The sequence below is a fragment of the Falco biarmicus genome, chromosome 12 (genome assembly GCF_023638135.1).
Source record: "Falco biarmicus isolate bFalBia1 chromosome 12, bFalBia1.pri, whole genome shotgun sequence".
Lineage (NCBI taxonomy): Eukaryota > Metazoa > Chordata > Aves > Falconiformes > Falconidae > Falco > Falco biarmicus.
The window spans coordinates 12,038,146-12,051,744 of NC_079299.1; the positions used below are offsets into that span (position 1 = coordinate 12,038,146).

General features: G+C 44.5%; 2 protein-coding genes across 14 annotated transcripts in view; both read right to left on the reverse strand.

Annotated features, from left to right (window-relative positions):
- On the reverse strand, window positions 1-6,944 carry LOC130157458 (ADP-ribosylation factor-like protein 6-interacting protein 4). The gene is made up of 6 exons (XM_056357068.1): window positions 6,495-6,944; window positions 6,137-6,271; window positions 3,091-3,143; window positions 2,390-2,473; window positions 2,061-2,153; window positions 1-561 (listed from the first exon to the last, which is right to left on the reverse strand). The coding sequence occupies exons 1-6, from the start codon at window positions 6,586-6,588 to the stop codon at window positions 511-513; spliced, it is 510 nt and encodes a 169-aa protein (XP_056213043.1). The 5' UTR covers window positions 6,589-6,944; the 3' UTR covers window positions 1-510.
- TRAF5 (TNF receptor associated factor 5) overlaps window positions 6,491-13,599 on the reverse strand; it is a 25,137-nt gene continuing 18,028 nt past the window's right edge. For 12 of the 13 annotated variants that reach the window (XM_056357061.1, XM_056357059.1, XM_056357060.1 and 9 more), the window contains 4 exons: window positions 12,965-13,105; window positions 12,289-12,457; window positions 7,557-11,747; window positions 6,491-6,566 (listed from right to left, as the gene is read on the reverse strand). In XM_056357061.1, coding sequence (XP_056213036.1) covers window positions 11,170-11,747; window positions 12,289-12,457; window positions 12,965-13,105 — 888 coding nt within the window. In that variant the 3' untranslated portion in view covers window positions 6,491-6,566; window positions 7,557-11,169. The remainder of the gene's footprint in view (window positions 6,567-7,556; window positions 11,748-12,288; window positions 12,458-12,964; window positions 13,106-13,599) is intronic. The other variant, XM_056357063.1, reaches the window with a different exon arrangement.

Here is a 13,599-nt window from a genome sequence, read left to right on the forward strand (position 1 = left end):
TGAGCCATCAAAAAATCATTTATGTAAAAGCATGTTCTATTTACAAAGGTCAACTTGCTCTTTAGGACAAGTAAAACCACTACCGGAAAAAACTATACATATAGAAATGCCTCATCTTTCAAATAGACATTTACAAATACTCTGCTTTGCTTAAACGACTAGAAACATTCAGACATTTGAAATTAAGAGTGCATTCTGCATGCAGTTGAGATAGAAATTACATTATTGGACTTCAGCGTGTCATTTCTTATAATTGGCAATGACACACTTGGGCTCTTCTAAAACACCACAGCCTGGCTATTACCTTAGGATCTCAATAGGAGGACATGGAACAAGTTATCAGTTTCTCTTCATTTTGCCATTAAAAAAGGACATCCCGATTATCTTCTCAGCAGGGGAGTCTGGTCTTGTCAAACTTGGCGTCCTTTTCCCTGAGTTTCCCTTCAGCATTTTGCTAGGCATGATTGTTGGCTTGGTACATTTACAAGTCCTTGGTCAGCACTCCTCCCATTATAAGGCAGAATTCAGAAATTCAAGGAGTTCTGCGCGGTTCCGGTCTCTCTGTAGAGCGGAAAAGCAGAGGTAGCGGTTTAACAGACCTGTACTCAGCAGACCAAGGCTGCATAACCCTCCTTTCCATGGGGCTTTCACAGCTCGGCACGCTGCACAGCAAGCATCACCACATTCAAAGGGCTGGCTAAGACTAGCTACCAGTAAAGTGTTGAGTACCTGGAGGAAGTGCAAGACAATGGCTACTCAGGAGAGATGCTACGGGTGACAAGCTGTCACTGTCACTGTACTATTTCATGATACATTTTCTAAGTGGCTCCCTGTGGAGGCTCCACTGCGTTGCCAACATGTAGCTCACAGCCTGCTCAGGAGGGAACTCACAAGCAGAACAGATGCAATTCTCTGGTGTCTGAGGCAGCTTTCACTGTACACACAGGAAGGCTTGTGCTTTGGGAAGTATTTTTTCTACGTGTAAACAGCAGCTTGCAGCATGACAGAGAGGGAACCGTGAATTTAGATTCTCTCTTTACAGAAGATATCGCCCAGTCATAAACTTTATTTCCAGTGTTTTTCAAAATCACAATTTATAGAACAATTATTGAATCTTACAATATTGTAAAGACTGGATGTTGTTCAATTCAGCATGTTCGTCACCACAGATGCCAATCAAAACAGGCCCAACATCAAATATCTGACATCAAATATTGTAACAAGCAGGTTACGGGGATAAAGCTAGCAAGCGTTCAGCATAATTTAACACAAACTTCAGTGCCACACAAAGAAGGTAATGTATTTTTGATCAAATTTAACTTGGAATGCTCAGGTCTGCTTTGGTAGCTATAGAATGAAGTGTTATGGCTGAATCAGAACCTGCCAAACTGGGTAACTCAGCAAAGTAACGCTTTTAGCACACATTGAGTAGTACAGAAGCCCTCTGCAGATCACTCTAAGGTGTGGAAACTGCTGATAAGAGTGAACATATTATTTAAGGGCCGAGTCCAAACACCCACAGCAATAGCACAATATGCTATTTGTAATATCTATTTCCTTGGGTATCTCAGCAAAAACATTTGACTGCTTTGAAAGAATGCACAAGCATGTGGTCCTAATACGACTATTGCCTTTTTTTTAATTCCTCTCTAAATGATGGCTAGTCTCACATGCATTAGAAAAACACAGCAAAGCAGCAGTTACCACAACTGATAACAAGAGACTGGAAGATGATGAAGACAATTAAAACCGGTGCAAATTAAATCAACAGAGAAAGCCACAAATCAGCTAAATGTTACAGAATGAAATCCTAAGAACCTCCATAAGCATCCTTTGGTTTATCTACTCATGCCTGAGTATTCCAAGCCCACTTACGATGTAAATCCTGCCAAAAGAATGAATTAAAATTTCTTAGATGGCATCATAGCCACGTTAAAAGCTATGGTCAATTTACAACTCCTAACTGTAAGGTCTACTCTTCTACAAAAGACTACCATTAGAAAAATATTAAAAGATACAGTATTTTCCCTTAGGGATACATAGGCTACTTCAACTCTTACCTCTATATCCTTCTTAGTCTTCTTTATTCGCATCTTAATTTTCTTTCCAGTTATCATGCTGTAGTTTTCATTTTTCTTTTTGTTTTTAAAGAACTAAAAATGAGATCACACATTAGAAAGACGTAAGTTTTGCTTTATTTTGTCACGTTGCCAATCTTAAATAAAATTACAGACAATAATCTTTTATACTTCCTAACTGTTCAAAACAATAGAGATAGGTTTCTCCTGATGACCAAACATTTTTGTTTTTTATGATGTATGTTTATGACAGGACAGATTCAGTGCTTACATGAGAAATGTAACAGGACTTCAGACTCACACAAGTATACCTTGGAAAGCTGGACAGGTCCTGTTTTCTCTCTCTTTTTCTTCTTTTCTTTCTTTTTCTTCATTTTGTTGGCCTTTTTCCTTTTCTACAGGTATAAGACATATGCTTACAGACTCACAAGGGCAAAAAACAGGAAATGCACAAGTAGCTGTCAATGTCTTGGCTACTCAAGCCAGCCACTACTGCTTCCCCCCACCACTGCTGAACAGGTACTAGCTGAACTACACAGTAATGCTAGCAGGGTTAGCAACGCTTGAGATTTTGAAAAACAGAAATGGTCTGATCCCCTGTTCTCTCTCTTATAATGTAATCCCAATATATAAAATCACTGAACAGAAGGTCCTAATAAAATGAAAAAGAAAAATTACAATAGCAAGAATCTACTGCTCTCTCACTGACTATAAATTATTTCTTCTGACAAATTCTATAAAGTTACCAAGATTCCCCACTTCTCTTTTCTTCAGAGACTAGCTAAACTCTAGCTGGACCAGCAATGGTTGGCAAAAGGAACCTTTACAGTATTTCTCCTTTAGTATGCAGTCAACTGAACCCATCAGTTCACCTACTGCAACCCTAGAAGCATGATTCAGATTACACAGTCACAGACAAAAGCATTACATTTTACATGACATTTAAGGTTATCAAAATATGAAGAACTATTTTCTGTTTGTTAACTATTTATTTCTCTTTGTAAATGTTTACCTTTTTGTTGTGTTTTTCTTTTTTCTTTTTCTTTGATTTAGACTTAGGAGAATCTAAAATAATAATAAAAAAGTAATAATCCAAAACAAATCAAATTCAAACCCTTTAAGTTTAGCATTCTGAAAAAGGCATTTGTTTTTACAGACAAGGCATACAGAAATGTAAAATGTAAGAAGAAAATGCTTTGATTTAGCCATATATATTAACGCTTGTTGAAACTAACCCTGAGAAAAGCAACACATTAACTTACTGCCTCTTACTGGTCTAACACGGAAACTGAAAATACCTGATTTACTCAGTGATTACTTATACCAATGTATTAATATAATACCTCTACTTTCTGCAGCCATGCTCAACAGATTGCAAGTATCTCTTTAGTAGCCGAACTCTCAAAGGAGGCAACAAAAAGTACTGTTTGGGCTGACAAACCACTGAAAATAACGTCACTGTTCAAGGCAAATGAAAAACTTCTCGTACTTGCACTTCACCTTCCAATTCCAAGGTCTTAAGTAAATTTTGTAAAGCAGAAACCCACAAGTTCTGTAAGTCAATCAAAGATTTTAAAGATTACACCATGGCTGGTATGTGAGGAAGTCAATTTTGAAGCACCAGCTCTGACTACAGGACTGTAAACGTAAAATACTGGAAGAGCTTACTAGTCTCCCAACAGACTGCCTTCAAGCTATTAGCTCTGCAGTTTCTTTACAAGCAAAAGATAACATCCTAGGATCAGGAGAGCCCAGCCAGACTTAAAAGTTAGAGAAGCCTAAGGTAAAGCTACCCAAGCAATCTTCTTTTGGCCTCCTAATGACAAATGCAGCACAAGCTCAAACATTCAAGAACACCAGGTTTCCTTCCAGACTGAAAATCAGTACACTATGGTGAACACTTGCCCAGTTTTACCCCTTTGCCCCCATCTCCTCCAGACTCGGTATTTACTTCCCACCATCCCAGCTATGGTTCCCATGACCACAAACCCTAAAGTTCTCTGGACTTCTGCACTGAATTGTTGACTCCCTAGGCTAAGCTAGGCCATCTTTTCCTCCTGTTCACTCTTTCTGAGTCGCCACCCCTCACCATCTGGCCTCCTCAATAGGTGTTTCATATTCAGCCACCCTACCTCCCTAGTTCTAGCACTAACTAGCCTGCTTGTCTCCTGTCTGAGGGGAACCCTCTCCCCAGCTCCACCTAACAAGCTGCATTCCCAGTTTCTATATCCCCGATGTCTCTTTTTCCACAGCAAATTGTGTCCTTTCTGCATTGAAGTTAACTTCATTTTCCATATAACCTATGTTACCGGCAAAGTTGGGAAAGGCAGGTGGGGCATACACCTCAAGAAGCAGGACAGTTTCTCTCACTCTCCTCTTGGTTTTCCCAGCCACTACCCAGTGCCTAACAATCAGAGTTACAGTCAAGCTCGCTAAATAAGAAAAGAGAAACACAGATAAAAAAATGCCAGAAGAAATCTCCACTTTCCCAAGGAAAGTTAAAACTCCACTCCTGCTATACCTGACCTGTAAGACTGGGGCAAACCTCTGTCATTCAAGGTCTTAAATTGCAGGTTAGGCAACCTATTCCACTGTTCTGCTGCTAGGATGTATTTTCTAATTCAAATCCCTCATATTGCAAACTAAGGTCATTTTCCCTGCTCTGAAAGTTACAGAAAGATTTTTCACTCCCTCTCCTTAGAGGCAACTACCTACACCTATATATCTTAGCTCAATTATCTCGTGTCTTTTCCTGTCTAGATGGAATAAAACATGGTTTAAACGTGCCCTTGTAGGACATTTTTGCTAGACTGTCTTCTCTCCACTGTGAATGTGAAAACTTAAGGAAATTTTAGTTGTAAACTTTAGCAAATCTCTAAGCATGCAGACTGACAACTTCAGCCTAATTCAGAATGATTTTTTTTCCTCAGATACACGTTTCTTGCCATCCGTCCAAAAGATGAGCCAGAGAACATGCCAAGCATGTTCGCACAGTCAGTGTCTGATATGACATTTTAATTCTTTTTAGAAGTTTTAGAGTGTATCACAGGGGATAAAATTCATTCAAGAAGAAAAGATGACCTTCCCCCATCAAATGTACAAATTCATAGACCTGAGTATCTTCAGAATTTATTTATGTCAGATACATTGAACCAAGACACTGAAGTATGAGAACAAGTAGTATTTCCATACAGATGTAAACCTGCTTCAAGAGAGGCAGAACTACATCTTTGTTAAACTGTGGAATGCAGTCACAAATAGAGGTCCTGCACCAGATGGTGAAGTTTCAGCCAATCCTGATATTGGACTTCTCATCAGGAGAACTCTAGTTCATACCAGAGTTCTTCCCAATCATAGTAAAAAAGGATAAAATACACATTTTATTAAAAAAGAGCAATTTGGGCACTTTACCTGCAGTGATACCAAATAGTTTGATACAGAGTATCAAAACAATGCAGTCCTGATATTATATCACGAATACATTCCCCTCAACATCACAAGTTATATCCACAGAAAAAGAGTGCGCTTACTCCCAGACAGCATCTACCCCAAGTACTCTAAACAGCAGCTAAGTATGTAAAGTCTTAATCCTGTAATGCTTCCATATGTTTTGCCATAGAACTTGGTTATCGGTATTAATAAACTTCACCCGAGTCCTCAAAGTTAAATGCTTGACATGTTAAGACCAAAACTAGACTGAATCAAAAACCCCAACTCTGCTCTAGATAAACAGCTGAAGTAGAAATGATCTGTCTTTTGAAAGTATAATGAATATAGAGTTCTAAATATATACGACATATTGTTACAAAATTTCTTTGAATAGCAGTTTCGATTTTAAAAATATTTAAATTAACGGAAGAACACTGCACAGCGTATGTGAAGAGGTACCTTAGCACAGCAATAGGAGAGGGTTGTGAGAGAAACACTCCGAGCATGCAGCACTGGTATTCCGCGCTGTCACTCTGTGGTGGCTCAGCCACATTTAAAATAAATTTTAAATGCTTCCAGCAGTGCTATCAAAACTGCAAACGTCATGTGTATGCATGGAGGTAACTTACCTCTGCTACTTGAAGATGACGATCTTGATGATGAACGCGATGAGGAGGAAGAAGTGGATGTAGTGCTAGAAGACGATGTGGATGAGATGGATGATGATCTGCTTCTACTGCGTTTTCGTTTCCTTTTTTCTTTTCCTTAAGATAACACAAGGCAACAGTGACGAGCATGCTAGTAGCTACGGTCTACGAAAGCGACTCTACAGAATTTAAACACAAGGAACCCCTATTTTGAGGGGTTGATTATATTTTTTCCCCTCTTTCCAGTGTGCCATGGTCCATGAGCAAGTGACAACGCTCACTATCAGGGTCAGGCATGGTCACGGACATAAAGGACACCAGCGGTGCGAGCAGTGCTTACCTTGGCCTTTCAGCCCTTCCTGTGAAGTTGCACAGAGCGCCCTACTTCTCTCGTCCTTTGTGCCATCCATACCTAGTGAGAGACAACAGTACATTCAACAACATCGCTTCCAGAAGACTTTCCGAGGGGAAAAAGCCCAACAAGAGCGCAGTGCAGGCACAGGGGAAACCGGCGAGCGTTCCCAGGGGCAGCCCCAGCGCCCCCACCGGGCCACGGCGAGGGCACGTTCAGGCTCCCAGCCTCCCGCACGGGAACGGGACGCCGGAGCCCCGGTCCCCCGCCACCTCCGACAGCGCGGCCTCAGCCCCGCGGCAGCGCTATTGCGGCCGCAGCAGCCGCGCTGCGGGGCCCGAGCGCCCACCCCCCGCTGCCGGCCGCACAGCGGCGGCCCGGGCGGACACCCCGCCGGCCGGCACACGGGCGCCTACGGCCGCGCCGCCGCTTCCCGCCCCGCACCGCCAGATCCCCGGCCCGACCCGCTCCGGGAGCCGCCGCCGCCCCGCCGCCGCGCTGACCGAGGGGCGGCCCCGGCCCCGCCTGGCGCCCCGGAAGTGCTGCCGCGGCCCGGGCGCCGCTTCCCGTGCGGGGCGGGCGGTGCCTGCGCGGCCGTGGGCTGCCGCGGGGTCGCTGCCCTCGGCCTCCGCCGCGCACGGGTGGGCCCCTGGGGCGAGGGGCCCCCGCCGCCCGCTGCGGGGGGAGCGAGCCCGCACGCAGCCGCGCCGGGGCTCCCGCCTGACCCGCACGGCGAGCGAGCCCTGCCGCTCCGAGCCGGGCCTGCGCTGAGCCTGGCCCGCAGCGCGCTGCGCCGTGCCCCGCGGGGAGCGGCGGGCTGTGCCACCGCCGGCTGGCGGCTGCTCCCCGGGGCGCGCAGGGCGTCCCCCGCCCCGCCTGGCCAGCGCCGGCCTTTGCTCCCCGCGGCCTGGCCGCCCGGCCCCACCACTGGCCCTCTGGGGCTGCAGCCCCGCTCCCACGGAAGCCCCGTCCCCCTGCGGGGGCGGCGGGGACGCCACAGGCGCCCCCCCTCCCCGCCGCCCCCGCCAGCCCCTCGCTGCGCACCCGTACGCGGCCCCTCCGCACGGCTCCGCTCCCGGTGCGCCGGCCGGCCCGGCCCTGCCGCGGAGCCGGCTCCCGCCGCAGCCGGGGGCTGCCCGCCCCGCTCCCCAGTGCCGGGCGTGGGGCCTGGGGCATCCCGGCACCGAGCGCCGGCCGGGGCTCCCCCGGGACACGGGGGTCCGGTGCCAGCGGTCTTCCGGGCTGCTTTCCAGCGAGGCAGGCCTAACCCCCCGAGTTTTCCATTCCCACGTTTAAAGTGCCGTGTTCAAGCATGAAGCCATCACGGGACGCTGGAGCAATTCCTTTTAGCTGTTACCGGCCCAAACCTGAAACAAATCCACCCTCAGCCCCAAACTTGTGCTCCACACAAAGAACATCCCGTTTGGATTCCAATGGATCCGCAGACCTCGTGGATCTTCGTCTGATCTAGCTTAGCTCACAGTCTTCTGAACCTCTATGTGCAGCTGCTTTATGATCGTCAAGTATAAACCAAAATATCTGTGAAGCACATCCATTCTTAATCTAAAGCAGCGTTGGGGGTTTTTTTTGGATGTAAACAAAGCCCTGGTACTCCACATCCTTCTAAAAAGCCTGCTTAAATCCAGCCAAAAGGAATATATGCCACCCTCCAGGAGAATGATAAAATTATTTATTCTTAGATTAGTTTACATATGCAGTGATGACATCTGGCTAGAAAAACACCTGTATTGTAGTAAGATATATTCAAACAACTATAAACTGTCAATAAATATGTTAGAAACATACTGTATGCTGATGTAGAAATATCCTAAGCTCTTTTGGTTACTTACCCCATACAATATTATTGAAAAGTTTTTTGGTGTTTTTCATGCAACATCAAAATTCTTCCCGACAATTCATGCTATACAACATTTTTTTCTTTATCAGGAATGGGATAAAATTTTAAATCCTGTTTACAAGTAGTAAAAATTGCTGAAAATTTTAACATAAATCTCTCAATTGTTGTGATAAAAAGAACCAATTTAAAGAAGATTGTCTTTAAAAAAATTAATTTTCACAACTAATTCTTTATAAAACAGGCAGTATTTCAAAAGGGATGTTTCCGTCACCCAGGATGAATCATTTGTGCTTCAAAATTTTAAAAAGAATATTATTCATGGCGAAAACCTAAACCCAACTGGTAGGTAGAGACTGCAGTACGGATGGGCTAAAACTGAACATGCTTTCAAAATCTGGCCAGGAACACACTAAACACTTATCCACATCACTATGCCATCACCTACTCTTGACAATTAGAAATGGAGCTTTAATAATACTTAGCTCTTTCCATGCTCAAAATTCTTCACAAACATTTAAACAGCCCTAACGCTTCTGCAAGTATTATTATCCCCATTTTATACTTGGGATGGTGGAGGCAGAGAGGGCTGGGAATTTGCCAGGATACAGACCGCATCCTTTCTGTCTTTTCTCCCTTGATTGTTCAAGCTCTTTATCGCTTTCTGTATTTTATACTTAACATACTGGAGAGTCCCATGAAACACGGTTGGTACGTTTCCGTCAGTTATTAGTGGTTACTATGCAAGTTGTGCCACTTTGAAGGTTACGTGACAAATATTAAAGTAATCATCAACATGAAGTCCACGTCTGAGGCTCAGGATTGACATCCTAGAATGCCACACCATTTTCACACAAAGCTTGCTCTTTCTGTAGTGAAGCATTAGGGACGCAAGGCCTAATTCTCTCTGTTGTACAGCCAAAATGACTCTTAAAGTCAGCCACAGCCTTACAAGAGAATAAAAACCATTCCTCACCATCTGTCCCTGGGAACATGCAAAGCCCCTACAGAGGCCCAGTACGTCCTGATCATACAACAAAAAGGACATCTAAATCAAACCAAAGATTTCAGATTTGCTAACCTCCCACGAGGTACAGATAACTAAGGTCTCTTCCCCTCCACCCCTGAATTTGAAAATATTTGTGTCTGAATTACATCCCATAAACTGTGTGGCAAAGTAAGTGACTAGCAATGAGATTGCAGATCCAAAACACCGGATTTTGCCTTTGCCTTAGTATCAATCCCCAAATTGTATTATTTTAGTTGATATCAAAGGGCATTTTTGGTTTTGCCACATTTGCCCTCTCGAATTTTCTGCCTTATACCTTGCAGTCTGTGCCCCGTTTTGATTTTTATCCTGCCTAGTTTACTCTTACTCTAAACCCAGCTTGATTTCTTGCTGTCTCTTTACAAGCTCTGGGTTTGCTCTGCCAGTGAACTGCAGGAGCAATGGATAACCCTGTAGTGTTACGCTACCTGATCTGTGAGAGATGAGACACAAAATTCTGTCACTTGTAATAACAAAATGACTGAGTGTGCAAAAGTACATCCCTCTTACAGGCACCCAAAAGGCTTTAAAAAGGCACGTGTATTCTTTGTCACTTGATCCTCAGTGCCTGATCTTGGTGGTTTTAGCGTGTCTCCAATAAACTCCATAGAATGCACACATTCCCTTGCAGTATGGAAGGAACTTGAAATAAAAATAAAGGTCTTCAGACACACTTCAGTCAGAAGTTGTTACTCGGCAGCTGTCTCACCCTTTAACAAACACTAGAGCTGCACTACCTCTGAGAACCGCGCTCCCTAATCCATTTCCCCCCCTTCTTTCCCAAACATCCAAATTTCTAGCAGAGGGAAACAGTGCACGTTACATGGGCTTTTTCCTAGGCAGATATCCAAAGCTCTTCTTGCCTTTTGTAGAGCTGGTAGGCCAGAAACCATCTCTTTTGCACAGATGTGAGAGCGAAAGTACAGGAGTTTTGCCCCTCTTCTTCCAGCAGCGCAGCCAAGGGCTGGCAGGCTGGCCGAGTGCCCCGCTTCTGGCCATGTCCTGAGAGGTGAGAAGGCTTCTTTTAACTTCAGATGGGGACTGTGGATGTTTACCACCAATGGACATCAGTCCCAAGGCACTAGGCAGGAACGGAAAGGACATAACAAAGCTATTGTCAACTGGGGTATTCTATACAGCTGAAATACCAGGCTAGAAAAGTAAGAGGCATTGCCATCTTCCTCTGGGCTTTTTGGAAAAAAACAATTAAACCAAACCAAACCAAGATGCAAGATCCCACATAAATGTTTTCCCTGCCTAACTGAAGCCATTCTCCCTGCTTTGAAAACCCAGGAGATAGAGGGATCAAGATACATTGGTTCAAATGTGCTAATTTGAAATGTTTCCATTTCAGGCAGGCGAAATGGACTTTCACGCTTAGGCATGGCTTCAGTTCTGTGTGAGGGACGGGAGCCCACAGGCCTGCTTGGGCTCCATGGGGCTTACTGGAGGAGTTTTGTCTCTGAATGCCAGTCTGGTGATGGGAGTCACGCATTCCCCCAGCCTGGGCTGAGCCAAGTCTGGATCAAATGCATGTTCACATCAATCTGGACTTACAGCTGCCTTAAAAACGCAGTCTCGAAAAAACGTTAAAAAAGGAAAGGCTGATGCTTTGGCAATTCGTTATCTGTTATGCAGTCCAAAAGCCTCAAAACATAATCGGTAGCATTGACTAGTGGCAATTCACTATTGCATGGCTGGTAGTCACCAAGAAAGCATTTCTTAACAGTTAAAGCAGTCACACTGATCGGGCACGCTTTTCACAATTCCTCCAGATCGGTTAAATCCACGACCACTTTCAAAAACAGAGTGTCATCTCTGATGTAGGTGTTTTTGGTGTTCTCCAGGACCGTGTGCGGCACGAAGCGTGGACATCCGGAGGCAATATTCATTTCTCCGTCTGGCCTTTTGAAACTGCTGCTATTAGGGTCAGCTCTAAAGACTTCCACAATGTGATTTTTTTTCCCACTTTGGTCCAAAAGCATAAGTGTAACTTTTTGCTTGAAAGGCCACAGCAGCAGCGAGTCAAACTCCCCCCTCATCACGACGAAGTAGAGAGACACGTGCGTCCCCTTTCCTGAGCCGTCCCCATTCAGGTAGGCTCTCGCACACAACCTGTACCCACAGCGGCTGGTGTAAAAGGGCTGGCTGAATATGGAGAGGACACGGCCTTCCACTGCTTCTTTCTTCTTCATCTTGTAGTCCATGATTTTCCAGATTAATTTCCCGTTGTAGCACGTGCCTTCCAAAAGCTTAAATCTTTCTTCATTTTTGTTGAGCTGTGCTTTGTGAATATTGATCTGGCGATCGTGCTTGCTGGACTGACCTTCCAAAACAACTGGGGGAGGTCGGGGCAGGGGGAGAGGAGAAAACAGAAAAAAGGGAAGGGAGGGGGGGAGAGGGGAGAGAAACATTTGGTAAAATAAAACTGTCAGGGTGCTGGATACGAAGAACAACCAGACTCCAGCTGGCAAAAACTGAACTGCTCAAGCCTGAGTACAGACTGTGAACTAGTGTTACTACAGCTGTTAACTTTTTAAAATTGTAATCGCAGCTGGTAGTTGAATAAGGAAAACTGGTAACTACAAATCAGCTTTAGTGCCTGACTATGGATAGTACCACTGCCTCCATCACAATGCACTGGCCTGACCAAGGCCAGTTCTCTGGCCCCGCAGTGCCACAGGAATCCAGGAGAGATTGTGGAGCAGGGGAAGGATGCACCACACATCACCATGGTTTGGTCTTAAAAAGCAAGAAGAAAGGCCTTTCTAGTGAAGAGCTGCAATGACAGACTCTAGCACCAGAGCCTCTACTTGGCTACCAGTAAACCAGCAAAAACCCCACACCCATGCAGAAAAGAACCGAAAGTCCCAACATACCCAAGCGCTGATCATATGTCTCCATCAGAGCAATCTTCTGTTTCACATTTTCAATTGTGTCAAACAAAGGTCGCAAGTCAAATTTACTTTGCTGCTGGTTTGCCATCTGTATTAGCTGTTTCACTTGTGATTCTAGGCGCGCAGACTTATCCAGGTGACTGGCCAGAGTCTTCCCAGTTCATGCCATTGGAAGAGGATGGGAAGCGGAGACAGGAGACATCCATAAAATCAGCCATTTCATTTGAAATAAGATAAAGAAGCCTTTAGCATGTCAGCAATATCAACTACATGCTGCATTTGAAGCGCTCTGCTGCCTTTGGAATGTATTCCAATGCTCCTTCATGATTAATTCAGCACATTTACTGACTGAGAAGTCATCCCTCATTCAGACCCATTCACGCTGCATCACTTAATTCAACTGATTACTCGTGTACACCTGCATATTTGCCATGGGGATCTGGCTAGGAGGATTGTACAGTGCTTTTTGCCCAGATGAGATATCCAAACTCCTTTATTGGTTAAAATGAAAAGACAATGCTGTATTGTGAAAAAACGAGAAGGGCTTGTGAAGTGTCTGGGAGATTTGTTATTGTCCTGCTATTAATGACAACTATTACGGGATGAACATAGTTCAGGATCAAGAAAGCAATTGGCAAAGTAAAAACCAATGTCTCACCTGGGTGCTTACCATCAAGTTGCTATTTTTACCAAAAAGTTGTGTAAACTGTCTGAATTCTTTCTCACAATTTTTAATGGCCTCTGCTAGCTGCTGGATTTTAATCTCTTTACATTCCAGGCTCTTATACAGGTCAGATATCTACAGATGGAAAAAAACAGAGTAAAACCGGTAAGGCACACCAAAATATATGATGACCAAATTAAAACATACGTGACTATTTAAGAGAAAGTGTAAAAATTTACAACTATCTTAGCTAGATATAGCACTACTCAATTCACAATTCATGGATAAGTGCTGGCAAGAACTGAACATAAGGTAATCGTTCTCTTTAATAGATCTGTGTGGCAACAGGTGCAAAGAGACTCGTAACTCTCATCCCCATCATGACGATCCGCTGCTCTACAGTGGGACAGTACATACATGCACACACATCCATGTGTGTTGCTGGGTGCATGTATATACATCTATTATTTTCTTTTTCCTCTACTGAGGTCTAACGAGTAAAAGAGATGAGTCGGTGAGGGATACTAACTCCAAAACTGAGTTGTAGCACAAATTCCCCTCATCAGGATTGGGCATACACCCAGTGTCACCTGCTGGGAGCCACAGAAATGATTGTGAGTGGAAGGGTG